Raw genomic sequence first — 19,802 nt, 5'->3', positions numbered from 1 at the left:
AATATGAAAGATCACAGGTCACTATGAAAGATGCAACATGTTATCCTATGCAATTCATATGCCTCAAGGGTATCATAAGCTTGAAAGGGACTATTTAAGGCAATCTTTGGGGCAACAGGTACTGATTCCACAAAGAGAGGTTTTTCCAGGGGTGAAACCAACTTACCTACGCTACCGGTTCGCAAATGTGAGGGCACATGCGCAGAGCGTCAAAAACAGCCTCCTGCCATCACCACTACCAGTTCGCCCGAAGCGGATAGAACTGGCTGAATTGCACCACTGGGTTTTCCCCAGACTGGAGGGGGCACAGTTTGGTGTGCTGCCTCCGTTCCCCAGATAGGGCTTTGCGTGTTTGCACAGCCCGGTTTTTGACATGCCAGACTGGGGGTTGAGGACCCCTGATTTAAGGCATAATAAAACAGCAAATGCCTCAGATGCTTTTAAAGAAAGGAAGCCATGAATGTATTTTATATGTGTAGAAGGAAAAGGTGCTTTAAAAGTTCTCTGTGCACTACAAAAATAGTTCCCCACTGCTGCCCACACCAAAAGTTTCCACACCAAAGACTGGCATCAGAGGAGCCCATGTGCTCTTCTACCATAAGATGTTTCTATTATGGATTATAACGCTAGTTCCCAAAACTGTCCCTTTTACTTTCACCATAATTCTCTCTTTCCATACAGCTGATGTTTGCAAGGGGGGCGGGGGGATGATGCCCCGCATTTCACTACCAATATCTATCTTACCCTTTCATCTCACTCCAGCTCCACAAGCAAAGTCCCCCTCTCCCCTAATCCATGCTGGAAAGTAAATACCGAGGAGAAACGGCACCAAGGAGACATCGTTCTTACTTGGCTGCCAACTTCATTCCGCATTCATCGGAGCAGTACTTGGAGGTAGCCCGGGCAGCTTGGATGCAGCCGGGACCCAGGCACTGATGTAAAGAAGAAGGATCTTTGGAGTCCACCCGTTCGGCATGTTTTGATCTGTCACGGTGTTTCTGCTTCTGCTTGTGTCGCTTATATTTTTCCTCCTTCTGCAGAGCAAGAGGCACAAAGAGGGCTCGTTATTTATAGAGATTTCCAAAGGGAAATCAAACCACTTTCAGCCCCTTTCTTTCCCCCAGTAAGAAGATTCTTAATGTGAAGGCCCATATTTCTCAACATCAAGACTCATATTTCTTGGGCACCTTTGGGTTGTTTTGTTTTTTTCAATGCTCTTGCATTCAACAGATGGTTGGTTGAAACTGGAAATCAAGGCCAGGCTCAATGTTTCTCAACCTCATCAACTTTAAGAGGTGTAGGTTTCAGTTCCCAGAATTCCCGGGCTAGCGTGGATTCTGATTGCTGGAAATTTTGGGAACCGAATTTCACACATTTTAAAGTGGATGAGGCTGAGAAACACTGGCTAGACTGGATGGATCCTGATCTGATCTAAACAGGAAACACTATTTCAGACTCAGTATATATAGCAATTTAAGCCCTGGACTTGGGAAGCACAGATTCTCCATCTTTTTCTTACTAAAACAAAACGGCTACAAGCCACCACCTATTCACTTTAGCATCTCCCATAAGACTAAAGGTAAAGGTAAAAGTTTCCCCTATCCACTTGTTTCCAACTCTGGAGGCAGTACCCATCTCCATTTCTTAACCAAGGGAGCCAGCATTGTCCAAAGACACTTCCATGGTCATGTGGACAGCATGACTTTAATCCAAGGTGCAGGGAATGCTGTTACCTGCCCACCAAAGTGGTACCTATTCAACTACTTGCATTTGCATGCTTTCGAGCTACCAGGTGGGCAATTCTTGTATTTTTCTCTTCAATTAAAGGCGGGACGGAAAAAAAATGTTTCTATGTGATATTCTGCTTTTCCTTCAGAAAGCAGATGGTATCTTTTCCTACCTCTTTCGGTCTGAAGTAGTTTAGGCTAAGAGATGGTGACTCAAAGTCATCCAAAGATTTTCAGTTTAAGTAGGGATTTGGTCCTGGGTCTCCCCACACCAAATCCAACACTCTTTGTCATGACAACAGTGTAGTGGCCAAATCCACAAATCATGCCAGCTGGCTTGTTTATGTTGTACATTATACAATTAACTACTGTTGGCTGAGCTCACAAAATATGCTAAGCCAAAATCAAACCACCCATGATTTTTTAATATAATTTAAAAATGGATGGGCCATCTCCCACCTGGGGAATTCTGGGATGTCCACACATCTTAAAAAGTTTCTGAGGTTGAGAAACACTGGTCTAGAGGAGAAGCCCCCAACCTTTTGAACACCAGGGACTGGTTTTGTGGAGAGAGATTTTTCTGCGCACTGGAGGGAGCGTGGTTTCGGGTGCTGCCTGCATCCCACAGAAAGGGGCTTTGTTTGTTTGTGTGGCCCGGGTTCTGGCATGTCGTGGCTCAGTGCTGGTCCATGGACCAAAAGTTGGGGACTCCCAGTCTAGAGGATAGCTCGGCATCAAGATTCCTATTTGTTAGGCACCCTCCTTTTTACTGCTGTTCTATTTTGCACATCTAGCACATGGCTGATTGCAATTGGCAACCAAGGGAGTTTGGGAGCCAGTGTGATACAGCAGTTAAGGTGCCAAAGGGGGTAGGACTGAAGAGACCTAGGCTGAAGTCCAACTCTAACATAGAAATTCACTGGTTGACTTAGGGCCAGGCAGTCACTTTCAGCTCAGCTGTAACCCATAAGATTATTGGTGGGGGTGGGGTGGGGGAATGGGAGGATGAAGGACTCTGCCTGCTGCATTGAGCTCCTGAATGAAAGGCAGGATATACATCTAATAAATAAATAAGTAAACTAGGAAGTTCTTTTCTTTCTGATGTCTCAGATTTGGCCATTTTAAATCAAGGAGGAAGAAAACGAAAAATAGGTCCCTCACAAACCATTAAAGAAAGCCAACTCTGATGGACTTCTAAGCACATTGTGGAAGGAATTACAGCTTTAGAATGTGATTTTTCTTCTCGTTAAAAATCCCACTTCCGAGATCAAATTTTGTTCAAACCAGAAATTTTTCTCCTAGGCATAATGCCGGAGGGGTATAAGAAAGATGTGCTTTATCTAATTATACATGCTAATTATATTAATTAGCATATTATATACATGCTAATTATATTAATTAGCATATTATATTATAAAGATGTGCTTTATCTAATTATACATGCTAATTATACATACTAACTGCGGTGCGTATACATGCTAATTATATTAATTAGCATATTATATTATAAAGATGTGCTTTATCTAATTATACATGCTAATTATACATACTAACTGTGGTGCGTATACATGCTAATTATATTAATTAGCATATTATATTATAAAGATGTGCTTTATCTAATTATACATACTAACTGCGGTGCGTATAACTTATGCGCAGTATTGGAAAAAATAAAATACACCATCAGTTAGATAGAAAAATTTTGGCCTGTGCGGAAGCAGATAAGTTCACCCTTGAACTAAAAAATAAAGGGGAATCGGAATATTTTGAAGTTTGGAACAGATTTTATTATTGGTATAAGACAAGGTGACAAGACTGGAACAAACTGTAAATAATGTGTTTGGATAGAAGGATAGATAATGTATTAAGTAGGCTAACCGTTATTGGATGAGATTATTTATATATAATGTGATTGTATGGTCACTTCGACTTCGCGGTGCTGCACTGTTTTAAATGTAAAAACAATAAAAATATATTTTAAAAAAAAATTCCGCTTCCCATCTTGGAAACTTGCCCTGTTGGGTTCTTACCTTCTTCTCTGACTTCTTTTCCCTGCGCTTGACATGCTTCACTTTCACTGCACGTTTCCGCAACACAGGATCAAGGAAGGGCACATCGTCTGTGTCACTGAGCCATGGCTAAAAGAAGGAATAAGACACAAAAAAAAGTGGGGGGAAGTTTAACATTTCCAGAACAAGACTTTTAAAAGAAAAGCCAAACAGCTGTCAGCTTTGCTTCCATTTCTTCTTTCAGGAAATACATCCCTGTAATTCTATTACTCTGGCCAGCAACTTATTGTGTAATAGAACCTCTTTGAGGGGAAAAAAACAAAAACCAGGGTAATACATTTTGGGATTATTTAAAAAGAACAATGAAAATGTAAAATAGAAATGCATTTAATACATGAAACTGCATGCTCCAGCTCCATTAATGGCCAAGTTGTCACAGATGCTGACAATCCAAGATTTTCTTTTCTTCATGAAGATTGGAATTTAGAGAGGAAAGCGCATCTGGCCTAGGAGTCAATGCTGCTGATCTTTAAACTATTAGTTAAGCACACAACAACATCTCAAATTGAGTAGAAATTCAACCTCTATCAGAGGCAAATATAAAACCCCCCGTTTTATGGGAACCATAAGAGTGTAACATCTGCCTTGGACTCACTCTGAGTCACTCTATTCACACAACTTCCTTCCGGCTTCCTAGGATCTTTCTAACGCATTTGAGTTAGAATTCTTAAATGCCCAGCTAGCATGGCCAACAGACATGGAAAGTATATACCTTTGCCAGTTAGGTGCTTTGTAGTTATACAGATAGTCCTTGCTTAACAACCCTAATTGGGATCAGCAGCTCTGCCACTAAGTAAAACAGTCACTAATTGGGAAAGCATGTGACTGACTTCCAACTGGAAAGAGATAAGACTACCCAGTTCCACACCTCCAGCTTTTGTTTGACTCCTAACCACTCCCCTGCCTTTGAATGCCCAAGTGCCTGCTTACTGTCTTGTACACTAAAAGCAATGTTTTTGCACTCTAGCCCAGAGATGGGAACCACGTGCTATGTGCTTTACTCTCTTGAAACCCCTCTGTCTCCAATCTTTCCACTCTATGGGGAGGAGGGGGAAAAAGCAAGAAATGTATGTAGGCAATTTCCCCTTTGCCTCACTCTTTCTCACTGTCAGTGCAATCATTCAGTTTTTGAGGCATGAAAGAACAAACAGTTTACTCTCTTGAAATCTCTTTCCAATTTTTCCGCTCTGTGGCGAGATAGAATCAAGCAAAGGAGCGATTGGCTAAAGCAACTGCTTGCTCTACCCATAGAGGAGAGATTGGAGAGAAAGAGATGTCAGGAGAGTAAGCTGTTTGCCTAGCACAGGGGTGTCAAACTCACATCGCCATGGCAGCATCACATGATGTATTGGGACATTTCCCCCCCTTCGCTAAATGGGCTGTGGGCGTAGCCAGCATGTGACTCATCCAGCCAATGGGCCAGGAGTTTGACAGCCCTGGCCTAGCACATCTGCAGCTGTCAGATTTGAACTATCCATGAGATCACCCTGCCCTCAATATATAGAAGAGCTTACTCTCTTGAAATCTCTTTCCAATCTTTCTGCTCTGGGGGGAGGGGCAGGCAAAGGACCAATTGCCTACAGAAATCACTTCCTTTTTTTCTGCCCAACTCCTTCACAGAAGAAAGAGATTGGAGAGAAAAAGATTTCAAAGGAGTACGGAAGCATCAGGCTACTGGCAGAATCACATTGCTTTCAATGTGTACAAGAACAAACAGCTTACTTCCTTGCAGTCCCTTTCTCTCCAATCTCTCTGCTATGCACTCTGTGTGTTTGGGGGGTGGTGGGGGGGTGTAAGAAAAACCCATAGGTCAGGTATAAGACAATGCATGCTGACTGCAATAGCAATCACATGACTGAAGAATGCTGCAAAGGGTGTGAATAGGTTATGGCTGGGTCAGTAAACGAATGGGAGGTAAGTGAGAAATATCTATACTACATCAATAGAGCACCTAACAAAAGCATATTATGATGCCTTAAGATGGGTGGCACTGTCTCATTAAAAGAAATGCCTAACCCAGCCTCAAATAAGCAAAGTAAGACTGGCCATTTGTATTAATTTTTTTAAAAAATGGCTCTTTAGTGCCTATTACACTCTAGTTCACTGTACAGAGGTTATTATGCAGATAGTCCTAGATTAACGGCAGTTACTGGGACTGGGAATACTCTTTCTAAATGATGCTGTTGCAAAGTGCAATATCATGTGAACCCACCAACTTACAATGGCAGTTCCAGCGGCAGGCCTTAGACGAATCTCACAACGTCCCGTGACGGCCATTCGTGACCTCCCGCAGGCTTCTCCATTGACTTTGCTTGGTAGAAGTCAGCACGGAAGATCACAAATAGCGATAACATGGGTCAGGGGGACACGGCCACCATTGCAATTGCGGTTGCCAAATGCCTGAACTGCAATCCAAGAACTGTGGTGATGCTGTCGTGGCTTTGAGGCTCAGCCCTAAATCCCCTCATTCAGCACTGTTTGTAACTTCGAAAACAGTTGCTGAACGAGCCATGGCTACCTGCACTTCCCACTACAGGCTCAGGCTAAGCGTGCTACGGTGACCTTTTCTGAAATCATTTGAAAAACCAAATTACGTGAACGAAAAAATTTAGGAACCAAATCAAAGACCCGTATTTTATATGCCACGTGTGGCAATTTGCAAGAGCTTGCCTGACAAAAACAACAGTAACAATCTCTGACTGTTTACAAATATTCTCAGTTACGGGCTGGGAGGGTGGGTGGGGGGAAGAACTGTCCATGGAACGATGATTGATAGTGCAGCTTCTGCGAGAGACATGAAACGTCCACAAGAAAACCTACGGGCGGCTAAGCAAAGGGCAAGAGGCAAGCAAAAAGCCTAGAATTGGGCATCTTTGCAGAAAGAGAGGCAGAGGAGTCAGCAGAAAAAGCAGAGCTGAGATGAAGCGGGGAGGGTGGGGGGAAGAATCAGAGGGAGAAGATAAAAGGAATAAGGGGGAAATCAAGGCAAAAAAGATTGCTGGAGAATAAACTGAAGATACAAAGGCTCAAGGAATAGTCGAAAGTGGGCAAGCAGGGAGCTTGAAATATGCTGAGAAAGTGGGTCAAGTCCCACATGAAATGTTGAGCCAAACATTTAGCCGGAGTTCCCAACACCTTTGACAGATGTCCTTCCACGGCCTTGAATGACAATGGCGGGGGACACAGGACATGCCCTATATCCTAGGGCAGTTGTGGTTCTACCCAAGCAAGCATTACCCTGCCAACATGACCTAGGAATCCCAAGGCAATGGGTCTACCATAGGTCTCACCAGGTTCTGATCATCGAAGGCCCCTGAACAAAGCTCCTGATACAAATCGGGATCTATGTGCAGATCATCATCCGACAGAGGCTCAGGTGTGGCAGCCGATTCTAGCTGTTCCTTTAGCATCTGCAGATCATCCTCCCGCCCCCGTAACATCTAGTGAGCGATTGGGGAAGTGGGGAAGAGAGCGGGGGGAAAAGCAGTGAGAGAGAGGAAAAAGGTGGGGAAAGAAAAGAGAAAGAGAGAGAGAGAGAGAGAGAGGAAAGCATTAAAGAAGCCATTCTGCCCGGCTTCACAAAAGCACCAGGCACCGAGACAGTGCAAACCACACACCCTTCTCTTCCTGTGCCCAGAGTGGCAAACAGAGAAAATGGGGCTTGCTGAAGGCCAAGCGGCAAAGCGCGAGCAGCAAAAAAAGACTCCCCAAACCCACTTCTTTATAAAAAATAAAAAGGAGAGGAGAGGAGAAAAAGGCTTAGAGCTCCAAGAAGCAAGGCCAAACGGCCCGGCAAAACCTGCCACCTAATACAATACAGAAAGCATGCAATCTCAAGTCTTCCAGCACCCGGCCTGTCAAATACGAATCCCCGCTATGTGTTAAGCTGGATCTATACAGGCAGCAGAATGAGGTGGAGATAAGATGAAAGGGTGGACTGCATCACTAAACAGAGAAAAGGCCTAGGAATCACAACGGTTGCCTTACTTGGGGTTGGAAGAAGAGGACAAGAAACCTCATCCAATTAAAAAGTTTGGAAACCCAAAGCAGGGCAGAGGGGAAAACTTTCTCCCTCTTCTGTGTTGGTTTTTCTCTTTTAAGTGGGAGATTCAGATGGGCGCAGGTGCTATGTACAAGTAGTCCTTGATTTATGACCACAATTGAGCCCAAAATTTGTCGCTACGCGAGACGATTGTTAAGTGAGTTTCGCTCCATTGTTATGACCTTTCTTGCCACGGTCAAATGGGCCACTGCAGGTGTTTACATTAGTAATACAGTTATTAAGTGAATCTGGCTTCCCTATTGACTTTGCTTGTCATAAAAGTCACCTGACCCCGGGACACTGCAACTGTCATAAACATGAGCCAGTTGCCAAGCAGCCAACTTTTGATCACGTGACCATGGGGATGCTGCAACGGTCGTTAAGTGTGAACCAGGGTAACTTCAAACGGTCACTAGAGGAAACATTGTAAGTTGAGGAATACCTGTATGTAAAAGAGAGAGGTTTCACCCACAATCTCAAATAGTTCAGTCCACCACTTCTAGGCTATCACCACCTCATTGTATTGGATGTATAGGCCAACCTTCAGTCTGCTTCCCTATCTAGGGGGGAAAAAAATCCCAGGAGTCCCAAACTTAGTATTCACTTATTATCTTAATCCTGATCATTAAGATTTTTTTAAAAAAGAAAAAAGAAACGAAAAAAAACTGGAGGGAAAAAGGAAACTTACCGAAGCTGGAAAATATTTATAGGACTCCTAGGAAGAAAAGAATGGGAAAAAAAAAATCACGTGTGAGCTACACACAACCAACAGCTTCAAATTCGAGGTGGCTGCCTCTTGGGAATGAGCAGCCAAGAAAGTGCCCCCTAGAGAAAACATGCAATGATCTCAAGGGCAGGGAATTGCCCACCACGACACTCACCCGAGCCCGAACCTGGCACTGCCTCAGGCGGCATTTCTGACGGATTTTGTTAGGCCCACCAAACTTCTTCATGTCCCGGCAGAAATCACACTGCCCACAGTCCTCCGTGCGCCGGCAGGCCTCACATTCTCCACACATGCGGGCCGAGCGCTTGATCTGCTGCAAATAAGAATACAAGAAAGATGTGAGAAGGGCTTTGAACCTGAGGAATCCCTTCAGCTCTGTCTCTGGCTTAGTCTCAAACATTCCCCGCTCTGCATAGTCGCCGTATTCCTCAAAATAGCCAGGATGCACAAGCAAGGACTCGAGATTAATCACGGGCAAGGACCTCCACTTCAGGTTTACGCACAAGTAAGCTTCATCTCTTGGGTTTGAGGCAACCTTCTCATGATTGAGGGCTACACACAACATTTTTTTTGCTGTCCTGGGCTAATAATGGTAATAATGAGTGAGTTGGGAAATAGGACTGGGGGAAGGGGTAAAATTAATTGGCAAATCAAGGTTGTTTTTGCAGGGTATGTTAACACTCATTTAGCGTAATTTGTTAACTGTATTCCAACTCATCGTGATGGGGAAATACGCCACCGGTTTTCAACTCCCATCCTCACAGGTGCCTCCAGAGTCATAAGAATGGTGCCTGGGGAACTCAGGTTGCTCAGTTCTTCATAATAGAGAGGGAAATATGATTTTGACAGTTTTCAGTTATATCTATTCCTCGCGCTGTTTTATTACGGTCAATGCAGCAAGTGGCAGCAGGGCTCCCATGCCTCGACACCTGTCGCACCAGTGCCCGACTTCTTCTGTGGCTGCTTGCAGCCAGGTGCTGCATGGCATGTTGCACCAGCGCCACCGCTCTTGGCAGGATGTCACCTGGCATGTTGTGCTGTTGTGCACGTGGGTGGCAGCACTGGCCCGATGGGTGCTAGGGTGGCATCGGCGCGACGATCTGGCCGCAAGCGGACGCAGAAGTTGGGAAGCAGCGCAACAAGAGTTGGAGCATGGGAGGCCTGGCTGTGGTGATCCTAAGATAAGCAGGCAAGACATCCCCCGAAAATAAGACATGGTGCTTATTTGGGGGTCCAAAAGAAATGACAGGGTCTTATTTTGGGGGGAAACACCGTACGGATGAGTATTCTTTTAGTGAGGGCGTGCTCAGGCTACAGGGATGAATCTCACAGAATTGTTTAGCAGCTTCTAGAAGAGATACATCCCACAATTAAAAGTAACCATGGCTTGTTCAGTTGGGAGAATTCAGCTTTTCCTAATACACAGCTAGTGCTTTTCAATTCTAATAAAACCTTCCTAGATTTAGATCAAAAGTGACAGAATTAGAAAACAATCTTTTCAAAGCTCCTTTTTAAACTTTCCCATTATGGTCCTGCTGACTTATCATGTCTATGTTTTGCATTTTATAAAACAACTGCTAGTACATAATTCCATATACGCCAGTGCTTCCCAAACCTGGGAAATTATCCAGAATTGGATAAAAGTGGTTTTTCTTTGGGTAACGACACACAAAAACACATTGCCCCAAACACAACAGGGACATGTAAATTGAATTAAAGTATTTTATCCATATTGGGTGAAAAGGACTTTCTGAGAAGTGGTTTCAGCTGAAGAAGGGAGGGAAATGGAAAGCTTTAATATAAGCAATATAAAGGGCATTCTAAAATTGCACAAGTCAAAATCTCATGAATCCTATTCCACTGTGCATGATTCAAAAGGGCCTTTGGTTAGATTTATAGAAAGAATACAGAAGGAAAATTCAAAATCAAAGCTGCTTAAACATTAAATATCAACAAAAGCAACTGATGTTGCCCAACTGATATTTATTTGATTTATATCCCCACTTTATTTTCTACAACTAAAGGCAGCATACAAAATATTTCCTCCTCCTGCTCCTAATAGGAACTCTGTGAGGTGGGTTGTGCTGAGACAGGGTGATCCTTTATGCCAAAGGGGGAACTAGAACTTATAAGTATCCTGGTTTCTAGTACAGACCTTAACCACTACCAGAAACTAGCTCTCTAAATATACCCTAAGGAGGCACATCTGATTTAAAATACATATTTTTTGTCATAGTAATAAATAATAATTTGTGTAAGCATTCATATCAGTAACAATGAGGAAAGGGAAAGAAAATCTCAAGAGAATCTGATTTAGCATATTAACTAAACAGACTGAAAGGAACGCCTTGAATTTATAAATGCAATTTGGCTTCAGGAATCTGTAACTATACTACGATCTTCTAAAAGTGATTTCATCTTCCTGCCGTGCCACAAAAGCTGGGTCCCCAAGTAGCTAGAAACTAAGTATGGTATTTACCTATTTGATTGCATTAAATCTCGATCTTGTGGCTATGTAAATCTAATAAATGACAATAAATAGCCTGGGCACAACTGTTAGGGAAAGGCAATTGCTTCAGTATACTAGCCGAGAACCCAACAGTTCAAATCAGTGTCAACATTCTGGAGTTAGAATGCCAGGTCCTGTAAGATGATGTAATCTCTATTGCACTCCTTACTTTGGCGTTGCGGCTCTGCTCCAGGGCCAGTTCTTGGGCTTTCACACGCATCTCATCTTTTTCAGCACGTTCCCGGTCACCTTCCCGGTCCTTCTCCTTGGACTTTTTGTGCCTATATCGGATTTCAAGGGTGGGGTCTCTTTCTGCAAAAGATATAGTGATATACATTATGAGAATCTGCATCCCATTTCAAAAAAAAATATCTGAATGTGGTTGATTTATTTTATATTAACACTATGTATGCTTTTCCGTGTTACTTGGAAAAACAGAATATAATCTTAAAACAATTATGCCCAAAGTAAAGCAAAAGGAACAGTCGGAACATACTTTCTCCTTTAGAAATAAAATAGCAGGAAGCTGAGATCATTTTCATTTGTTACCTGGAATTTTAAGGCTTTTTAAAAGTGTATATTAGTATTTTAGCATGGCAGTATAGGCCTCTTTTTCTAACTTTAGCGCTCCGGTCAAAGGCCATTTCTTTTGATAAGCGAAAAGGACTAGCTTTCTCAGCATCTAAATAATAGGCAGCATATTCTGGAAATCCTTAAATACACTTGCAAGTGTTAAGAAAGAAAGAAACTCAGCTGGGAAAGGGTTATAACCCATAAATTTGCCATTTGTAAAATATCATCTAGAATCAATTGTTTGTTTATTGTTTAAGCTTTATATCGAATCAATATATTTTATTATTTGATTAGTTGCTTTCCCATGCCTCATGTATACCAAATGTATAATTTGTTTCTGTACCCTATAAAAAACTTGACTCCCCTTAGTAAATGCTTTACACTTTGCCTGATGTTCTTATGATTCATACTGGGTTGGGGGATGGTGGTGGTAAAAAGTCACTTTGCAAAAGTGTACAGGTAGTCCTCAACTTACAACAGTTGGTTTGGTGACCATTTGAAGCTACAATGGCACTGGAAAAAATGACTTATGACCTTTTTTCCATGCTTACAACTGTTGCAGCATCCCCATGGTCACATGATCAAAATCCAGACACTTGGTAACTGACTCCTATTTATGATGATTGCAGCGCCCCAGGGTCACGTGATCTCCTTTTGCAACTTACTGATAAGTAAAGTCAATGAGGAAGCCAAATTCACTTAAGTGTGGCAAAGAAAAGTTGTAAAATGGAGCAAAGCTACCTTACTCATTTCTCAAGGCAACACATAAACATTATTATTATTATTATTATTATTATTATTATTATTATTATTATTATTATTATTAATAATAATAATAATAATAATAATAATAATAATAATAATAATAATAATAATAATAAATGATTGTATCACAGCGGCCAGTTGTTTCGCCGGATTTGGCATTGATGTTAATCTTTGGTGAGATTCACAGTCTTTGAGGCTGATTGGTAGCTCAACAGCTCGAGTCCTAACCAAGGACCTAGGAAATGTTAAGGTAACGTCAGAGGATATAAGCTGTTCCAAGTAGGGTGGTTTTTTGTACAGTCAGAATGTTCAAGTCCGATAAATTTAGAATTTCCAAATAGCGAGGTAGCCCTTTAGGTATTGCTCCAAGGGCTCCAATTACAATCAGGACAACACATGATTTCTTTTTCCACAGTCGCTCAACTTCAATTTGCAAGTCTGAATACTTTGTGATTTTTTTCTCGCTGCTTATCTTCAATTCGCGCATCACAAGGTATTATTATTATATTTTTATCCCTCCTTTTTATATATAACTCAAAGGGATGAGCATACATTATATTCCTTCCTCTTCCTAATTTCTGCTCTCTGTTGTCCCTGGAAACTGCATTTTTACCAGTTCAAGCTATGTTGCACTTAGTCAATCTTGTTTATTATATAGAACAATTATTCTTTAAATATTTTATATTCTACAAAAAGCTTTGCTATATAGAATCAAAGATCAAAAGCTGGTTTTCTTTTTAATTTATTATTGAAGGTTCATTACTGAAGCATGCTTTGCCATGAGATTTTAAATATAAATTTTGAGGGGAAATCCCTAAGTTTCTAGCACACCAGTTAAGGACATATCCATATATGCTTCAGAGATTTATCTATCTATCATCTATCATCTATCTATCTATCTATCTATCTATCTATCTATCTATCTATCATCTCCCTCTCTCTCTCTCACACACACACACAGACAGACATACACACACAAGTCAAACAGGGTTTCAAACTTACCTCGGCACTGCATGCAGTACCATTCTCGAATTGCTTTCGCCATCTTCTCAGTAATGTTAATGCAGTGGCCATGGAACCATTCATTGCAGTGATCACAGCCTCTGGAGAGAGCAAAAAGAAAAGTAAAGATTCTCAAATGCAGAAGAAATGTGGTTAATGAATCTGTACAAGAGAGCTAACTCATCTGCTTACGTATAACTGTATATATCCCTTCAAGTCAATGCTGAAGTGCTTTGTTACTGCCTCTGTCCTAGGGCTGAGAAAGTGACTGGCCAATGGTCACCCAGTTGGCTTTGCAATTAAAGCAAGACTAGAACTCAAGATCTCCCAGTTTCCAGCCTGATATCTTAACCAAACTGGCTCTAAGTAACTGAGCATAACAGGGAACTCTTAAGAACATAGCATCTTTTATTGGAAAGGAGTGAATAAAAGAGATAAAGTTGAATAATAAATATTTAGATGAACTCAAAAGAACACTTGAAGGGAAAATCAGAAACGTCAAAAAAGTTGAAGTTCTGGTCCTAAAAATAAATCCCCAGGCTAAGCATAGGATCCAAAGCACTGTGTTCATTAATTTTAGGTGAGCCACAAACCACAATTCTGCAACTTACAGACACTGTCAAATTAATAAAGGTAAAAACAAAACAAAGTAATCTTATCGTCTTAAACTTTACCCATCTCTGCTCCATCACATATAGCGGCCTTTTCCTGATGACTCCTATGCTAAATCCATAACAACTTCACAAGATATTTAACATTTTTCATACTACTTTTTATGTGCACTTGCCTTAACCTTGTTTTAGAACTACTGTTTGGATTTAATTATATTCACTTGCTATTGATTAATATTCCTTCAAGTTATCAGACAGAAATAGCTTCTTCAGTATCAATGCTTTGTATGCTCCAGGCATCATCTGCCAATGTTTTCCAGGTTCTTACAGGCTTTAACCTCTGGATATATGTTTAAAATTGAGTCAATCTAAACTGGTTAGTATTTTTATAATTATTTTTCCCCAAATATTTGGGAAATATTGGGTAATTTGCCTGCACAATTACTTCATTCAATAGAATAGTGCCTTTATTATTCCTTCTGACTGTACACTGTTCTCTTGCCCTTTTCATCTTCCCCTTTTAATCTGCCATTGATATCTTTATGTTGAAAAGTATTCTCCAGAATGAACCAAGTTTTTTTAAACCTTTATAATAATTAAAATTATTCATTTTTAAAAAGAACATGTCCAGGAGACCTTGCTGAGATAAACCAACACATATCATACTGGCAAAATTGTTTTGCACTGGCTGCCATCCTCAATGCAAACTCATAACGTCTGTGAAGGAGCCCCCATTACCAAGTTCTTTTATTCCTTCCAGCAATACTCACATCATGAAACAATTGATATCAGGTTTGCGACAGATGCAATAGACAGGAGCATTCTCTCCATTCTCAGATTTTGATTCTTCACCCATAACTGCCAAATCAGGGTCAGAAAATTCATCCTGAATTTCCAGGAGAAAATAGAAAGCATTAGCAATGACATGGCCATTATAAGCTAACAGTAGGGAATTCTGATCTTTAAACTGCACCATTTCAAGTATTTGAATCGAGCAATGGAAAACCTTAAAATACATTTTCTAGGGATAAGTGGAGATCATGAGATCTTATCCCGAGTGAAATTTCAAGGAAGCCCAATTGTGTTGAGCCTCTGCCCCCGACAAAAGAGCCTGCAAAAAAATAATAACAAAGGTTTGGAAAACCCTCTTTTTATCCAGCTTTTAAAATTGGCTGGTAAGAAAAGAAGCCCGCCTGGCTCAACTATCGTCTCATCCTACAGATCCGATCAGTCCCGTTTTCTTTGCAAAACTTAAATAGCCCAGTTTCCACCGTTGGTCAGCCCACTGAGCGGCCCCACTAATGGGGAGGGGGACTCGGAAGAGATTCCGGAAGACTCTGCTTCTTCCCACCAAGCTGCCGTTCTTCTTCCACGGCCGGGATCCCGCTTGCCCGACTTCGATCGACATCATTGCCCTGAAACGGCCCTGCTCTGATAGCAGCAGGTGCGAGTCAGCGACCCAAAGGCAGCCGTAGCGATTTGCCCGCTCACCATGATCTCTCCGCTCGGCCAGCTCCTTTCTTCTGAATCCAGGCAAGGGGGCCAGGCGACAGGAAGGCAGGCGGCCTGCTCCTATCCGTTTCCGCTACCATTCGCTCAAGGAGAGAAATAACATCCGGGTCGCTCGATCTCTTCTGCCCTTTACAAAGATGGCCGGTTCTCGCAGCCATTTCCGACGGGACTGCACGGGTTTCAGAATTGTTCCCAACAGAGTAATTAGCGCCCTCTGTAGGAGAGAAAGGCGAAGTGACCGTGCTTAACCACCCTTTGGATAATAGCTTGGGGGAAAAAGAGCTCAATTAATCCGTTTCCTCGGAGCTTCGGACAGAAGCAAAGCAGTCAGACTTTATACACCTAGCGTAGCCTTACCCAACCTTGGGACTGTCTTAAGTAGGGTAGAGCTACATTTTCCGTCGCCCACAACCATTAGTGTTACGTTGTGCTACGACTCTCAGCGTTCATAATGATCGAGGCAATCCCGTGCTGGCTTAGGATGGTGATGATTTTAGCAAAATATGTGGAGGACCTATGCGACTGTTGATCCAGGCTCAACTAAATAAGGTTTGTTTTTTTTTTTACATTTCAAGAAACAGGTGATAGTTCTTATTATACCCCCAAAAAAGCTAGCAGCAAGGTACTTATAATGTTTGATACAACATTCATAATAATATATGCTAACATTTGAAAAGCACCCACCTTTTCATTTGTTGCTGGTACAATAATTTGTGCTGTATGCAACCTTATCCCATTGAACGAAAATATCAAACAGCTTATCCCATTTGATCAAATCTGGGAATAGTAACTACTGCTGAAATAAAAATTACCCTAGGTGGGAAATAATTTTAGCTACCGCAAAATTCTATAGTCATATAAAACGTAAATATGTTGCACCTTAAACTCTCATTTTCCAGCAGAGGACAATATTTGTAGCTCATGGTTGAAACTATGGGTTCTTGGTCCTCTCTTGAGTTTGGTTGTTTTCTTGCAGACATTTCATTACCCAAATTAGGTAACATCGTCAGTGCTACTAAGGAGTGGGATTTGCTGTCTCTTTATATTCTAGTGACTTGCCCAATCAGTATTGGTGGGAGTGGTCTTGGTGGTTATTTGGTTGGGCTGTTTATTGTTAGCTTGTTTGGCAGTTCCTCGAGTAGGCTATTGTTTACGTCTTGATTGTTGGTCTGGTGTTAATCTATGCACATCTGGGTGTTGATTGCTGCGTCTGTCTGTTCAGGTGTTGTGAAATTAAAGAGTTTTCATCATGTCTTCTGACTGCTAGTTGGTGTTCATGGATATGTTCTGCTAGTCTTCTGTTTGTCCTACATGGTGGCTGTTGCAGACTTTACAGCGTATATTGTAAATGATTCCTGGGTCCATCCATCCCGTCCACCACCACCACCACCCCGGCCTGCTGGGTCTTTTGGTCTACTTAGGATATTTTGGAGAGCTTTAGTTGGTTTGGGTGCTATACTGATACCATCTAGTTGTAATAGTTTATTGCTGGTTTCTGAATATTTTTGGTGTGTAGCAGTGTTATCCTTCTAGCTTGTGTTTGGTTGTATTGCTATATTGGATTGAGTGGTCAAGCAATTTTTGATGAAGTTGCATGGATACCTATTTTGTTTCAAGGTGTTATATAGATTATCTGTTTCCTTTTTCTGATGTTCAGGGTGGCTGAGTGTGTTTGTTCTCATCTGAATAATGGTCATACATGACTTCTCTTAGGAGAGGTTGGGTTATTACTTTGGTAGTGATGTACTTGGTTGGTGTGGATAGTTTTTTCTGTAGACTTGTGTTTTTTGTTTGCCACAGCAATCTCTACTGATAAGGATACCCAGGAAAGGTAGTATGTTGTTGTTTTCTTTTTCCTTGTGACCTGGACCCCTTTGAAGATGTTGTGGATACTTTTGTAGGTTTACTCTAGCTGGTCCTTTTCTATTATAGTAAAACCTGATCCATATTTTCATTTGTATACGTGTGGGGGTGCTATTGATTCCACTTGAGATCACTCCTATCAACACTAATTGGGCAAGACACTAGAAAATAAAATGAGACCCAACCCCACTCCCTACTAGTATTATTGATGTTACCTACTTTGGATAATGAACAGTGGTGGGTTCTGGATCCGTACCGGTTGCAATGGGGCCTGGCGTCCACTACATGAACGCGCGCAGCGCGCGCGCACACACACAGCAAGCACATGCATCCTTACCTCTTGCGACGCCTCCATGATGCTCCAGCTGCTTGGCAGAGCATCGCGCAGGTGCCGTCCGCTCCATGCGCGTGCACGGAAACACCAAAGAGCTCAAATACAGGTAAGGAGCACGGGTGGGCCCTCTGGAGCACCGTACCGGAACGGTACCTGGTGCTCCAGGCAGGCACCGGTACACCCGTACTAGGGCGTACCATCTGCAACCCACCACTGGTAATGAAACATCTGCAAGAAAACAACCAAGCTCTGAGAGCACCAAGGACCCCTCATTCTCATTTTAGTTTGCTAACCACATGATCAACAAAAAATATGATCTTTTTTCTAAATTACTTCACATTTTTTTGCAGATATTATCTCAAGAAAGCTGAAATGATAACAGCTATCTTTCAGTTTATTTGTTTTTTTTCCTTTTTTCAAATGAAATTAAAATATATTTGTTCAGACTTATTTACCTTTGTACCTTTTCATAGTCATAAATGGTTTAGTTGGGATGTGACCATATAGCCAGTATGATACATTTAAAGGCTAATGTGATTAATTTTTCTATTATTTCTCATTCAAATTCGGTGTATCAGCAGCCTTGGATTTTGAGCAGAATGGTTGGCTATTAAATCAGAAAAATAATGACCTTTTGATATGTTGATCGGGCCTGATAGTCCTAAATTCCTCAGAAAGATTTCATTCTTCCTGCCCATTTAGTTTGTGGAATCTCTAATGCAGAATACTAAGATTTTGAAACATGGATTTTAATTACAGTATAGTTCTTTTCACATTTTGATTGATTATGTGCTATCAGGTTGTTTTCGATGCCTATCGACCATTTAGATTCTCAATAAGGGTGGAGATAGCATCCATGAATGGGTTAACACGGTCCGTGCTCTGAATGGACTGAGTCTGATTATTAATTAATTACCTGCCTATATAACCCGCCTTGTGAGTGTCCCCACCCAGCTTTCCGACTCAGTCCACTCTGGGACGGTCATGTTATCCATTCCTTCCTTCAATTATTATAATACCTGCTGAACATCAACTTACATGGGTTTCTGGCTGTCACCTTTATAATAGTGGGTTTCAGACTATCACCCACTGGCCGCTGGGCTTTGCCCCACAGGCCCTGCCTCTGGCTCTGGAGGGAACGACCACCTGTACCTTGGAGGCTTATCCACAGACTGTGGCACTTTAAAGTGACATGAGGCCTTTTTACGCAGCTCTGGCTGCAAGGCTAATTGCGCGACTGCATGGATTGGGACACCTGTCGGGTCGGCCGACGTGTCCCTTAGCGAGGCTGATCACATTGAGGCACAAATCACAGCGCCAACGCCAGTTCTCTCGACAACCTATTGGGTGCAAAGATCAGTGCAGGGACGCTGGGGCCGTGCCGAAGACCTTAGTGTCGGCTGGCAGTCAGCGCTCTTCAGTGATTAAAGGCCCGGGACATTGCAAAGCCTGAGACAGTTGAAAAGAGCGTGAATAAGAGGCACGGCCGCCATTTTCAATTGGGCGAAGCCACATAACGGGCACCATTTTACCTTGCAAATTTTGCAGTCAGAGCTAGATGGCAGACAGTAGCGTTCCGGAGGTCACTGCCGAGTCCCACAGAGACATAGCGGAGCCCAACCAGTGCCTCCTTGTGGCAGGCCAGGCTCCTTGTTCCCCAGCCAGGTCTTCTCCAGGGGACAAGGCCAGTGCTAAGGCCGCCTCTTCTTCCTCATCACACAAGGGCTCTAACTCCAAGAAAGCCGCTAAGGCCACGGCTAAAACTAAACACCCGGAGAAGCAAGGGCACTCACCTAGACATGCAAAAAAAGGGGAGGTCCCAACTTCTCACCCCAGTCCATTGCCCCCGCTGCAAATGGACATCATGCAAGGGCCTTTCAGCCCAATGCTGCCCATCAATACATCTGGCTCTGGGGTGATGTTGTGCCGCAGACACTGGGCAGGACCCCCGAGGCCACCTTCACCCTGACTGTGGCTGGCCTTCGGCAAGAGGGACACCCGACAGCGATGCTGAGCGTACCCACCATGGTCACAGTGCCGCACTCCTTGGGTATTAAGGACTTCATTG

At 42.4% G+C, this 19,802-nt stretch overlaps 1 protein-coding gene across 2 annotated transcripts in view; it reads right to left on the bottom strand.

The window, feature by feature from the left end:
• The window catches only part of CXXC1 (CXXC finger protein 1), a 29,839-nt gene extending 14,169 nt beyond the window's left edge, over positions 1 to 15,670 (bottom strand). The window contains exons 1-8 of one of the 2 annotated variants that reach the window (XM_081951362.1): positions 15,517 to 15,670; positions 14,796 to 14,911; positions 13,415 to 13,515; positions 11,244 to 11,386; positions 8,720 to 8,878; positions 8,527 to 8,553; positions 3,758 to 3,865; positions 850 to 1,034 (exon numbers count right to left, since the gene is read on the bottom strand). In XM_081951362.1, coding sequence (XP_081807488.1) covers positions 850 to 1,034; positions 3,758 to 3,865; positions 8,527 to 8,553; positions 8,720 to 8,878; positions 11,244 to 11,386; positions 13,415 to 13,515; positions 14,796 to 14,911; positions 15,517 to 15,519 — 842 coding nt within the window. In that variant the 5' untranslated portion in view covers positions 15,520 to 15,670. The remainder of the gene's footprint in view (positions 1 to 849; positions 1,035 to 3,757; positions 3,866 to 8,526; positions 8,554 to 8,719; positions 8,879 to 11,243; positions 11,387 to 13,414; positions 13,516 to 14,795; positions 14,912 to 15,516) is intronic. The other variant, XM_081951363.1, reaches the window with a different exon arrangement.
• Between the last annotated feature and the right edge of the window lie 4,132 nt (positions 15,671 to 19,802).

Source organism: Natrix helvetica, assembly GCF_964273705.1.
Source record: "Natrix helvetica genome assembly, chromosome: 1".
NCBI classification, from domain to species: Eukaryota; Metazoa; Chordata; class Lepidosauria; order Squamata; family Natricidae; genus Natrix; species Natrix helvetica.
This window is presented reverse-complemented; position numbering and strand designations above follow the sequence as displayed.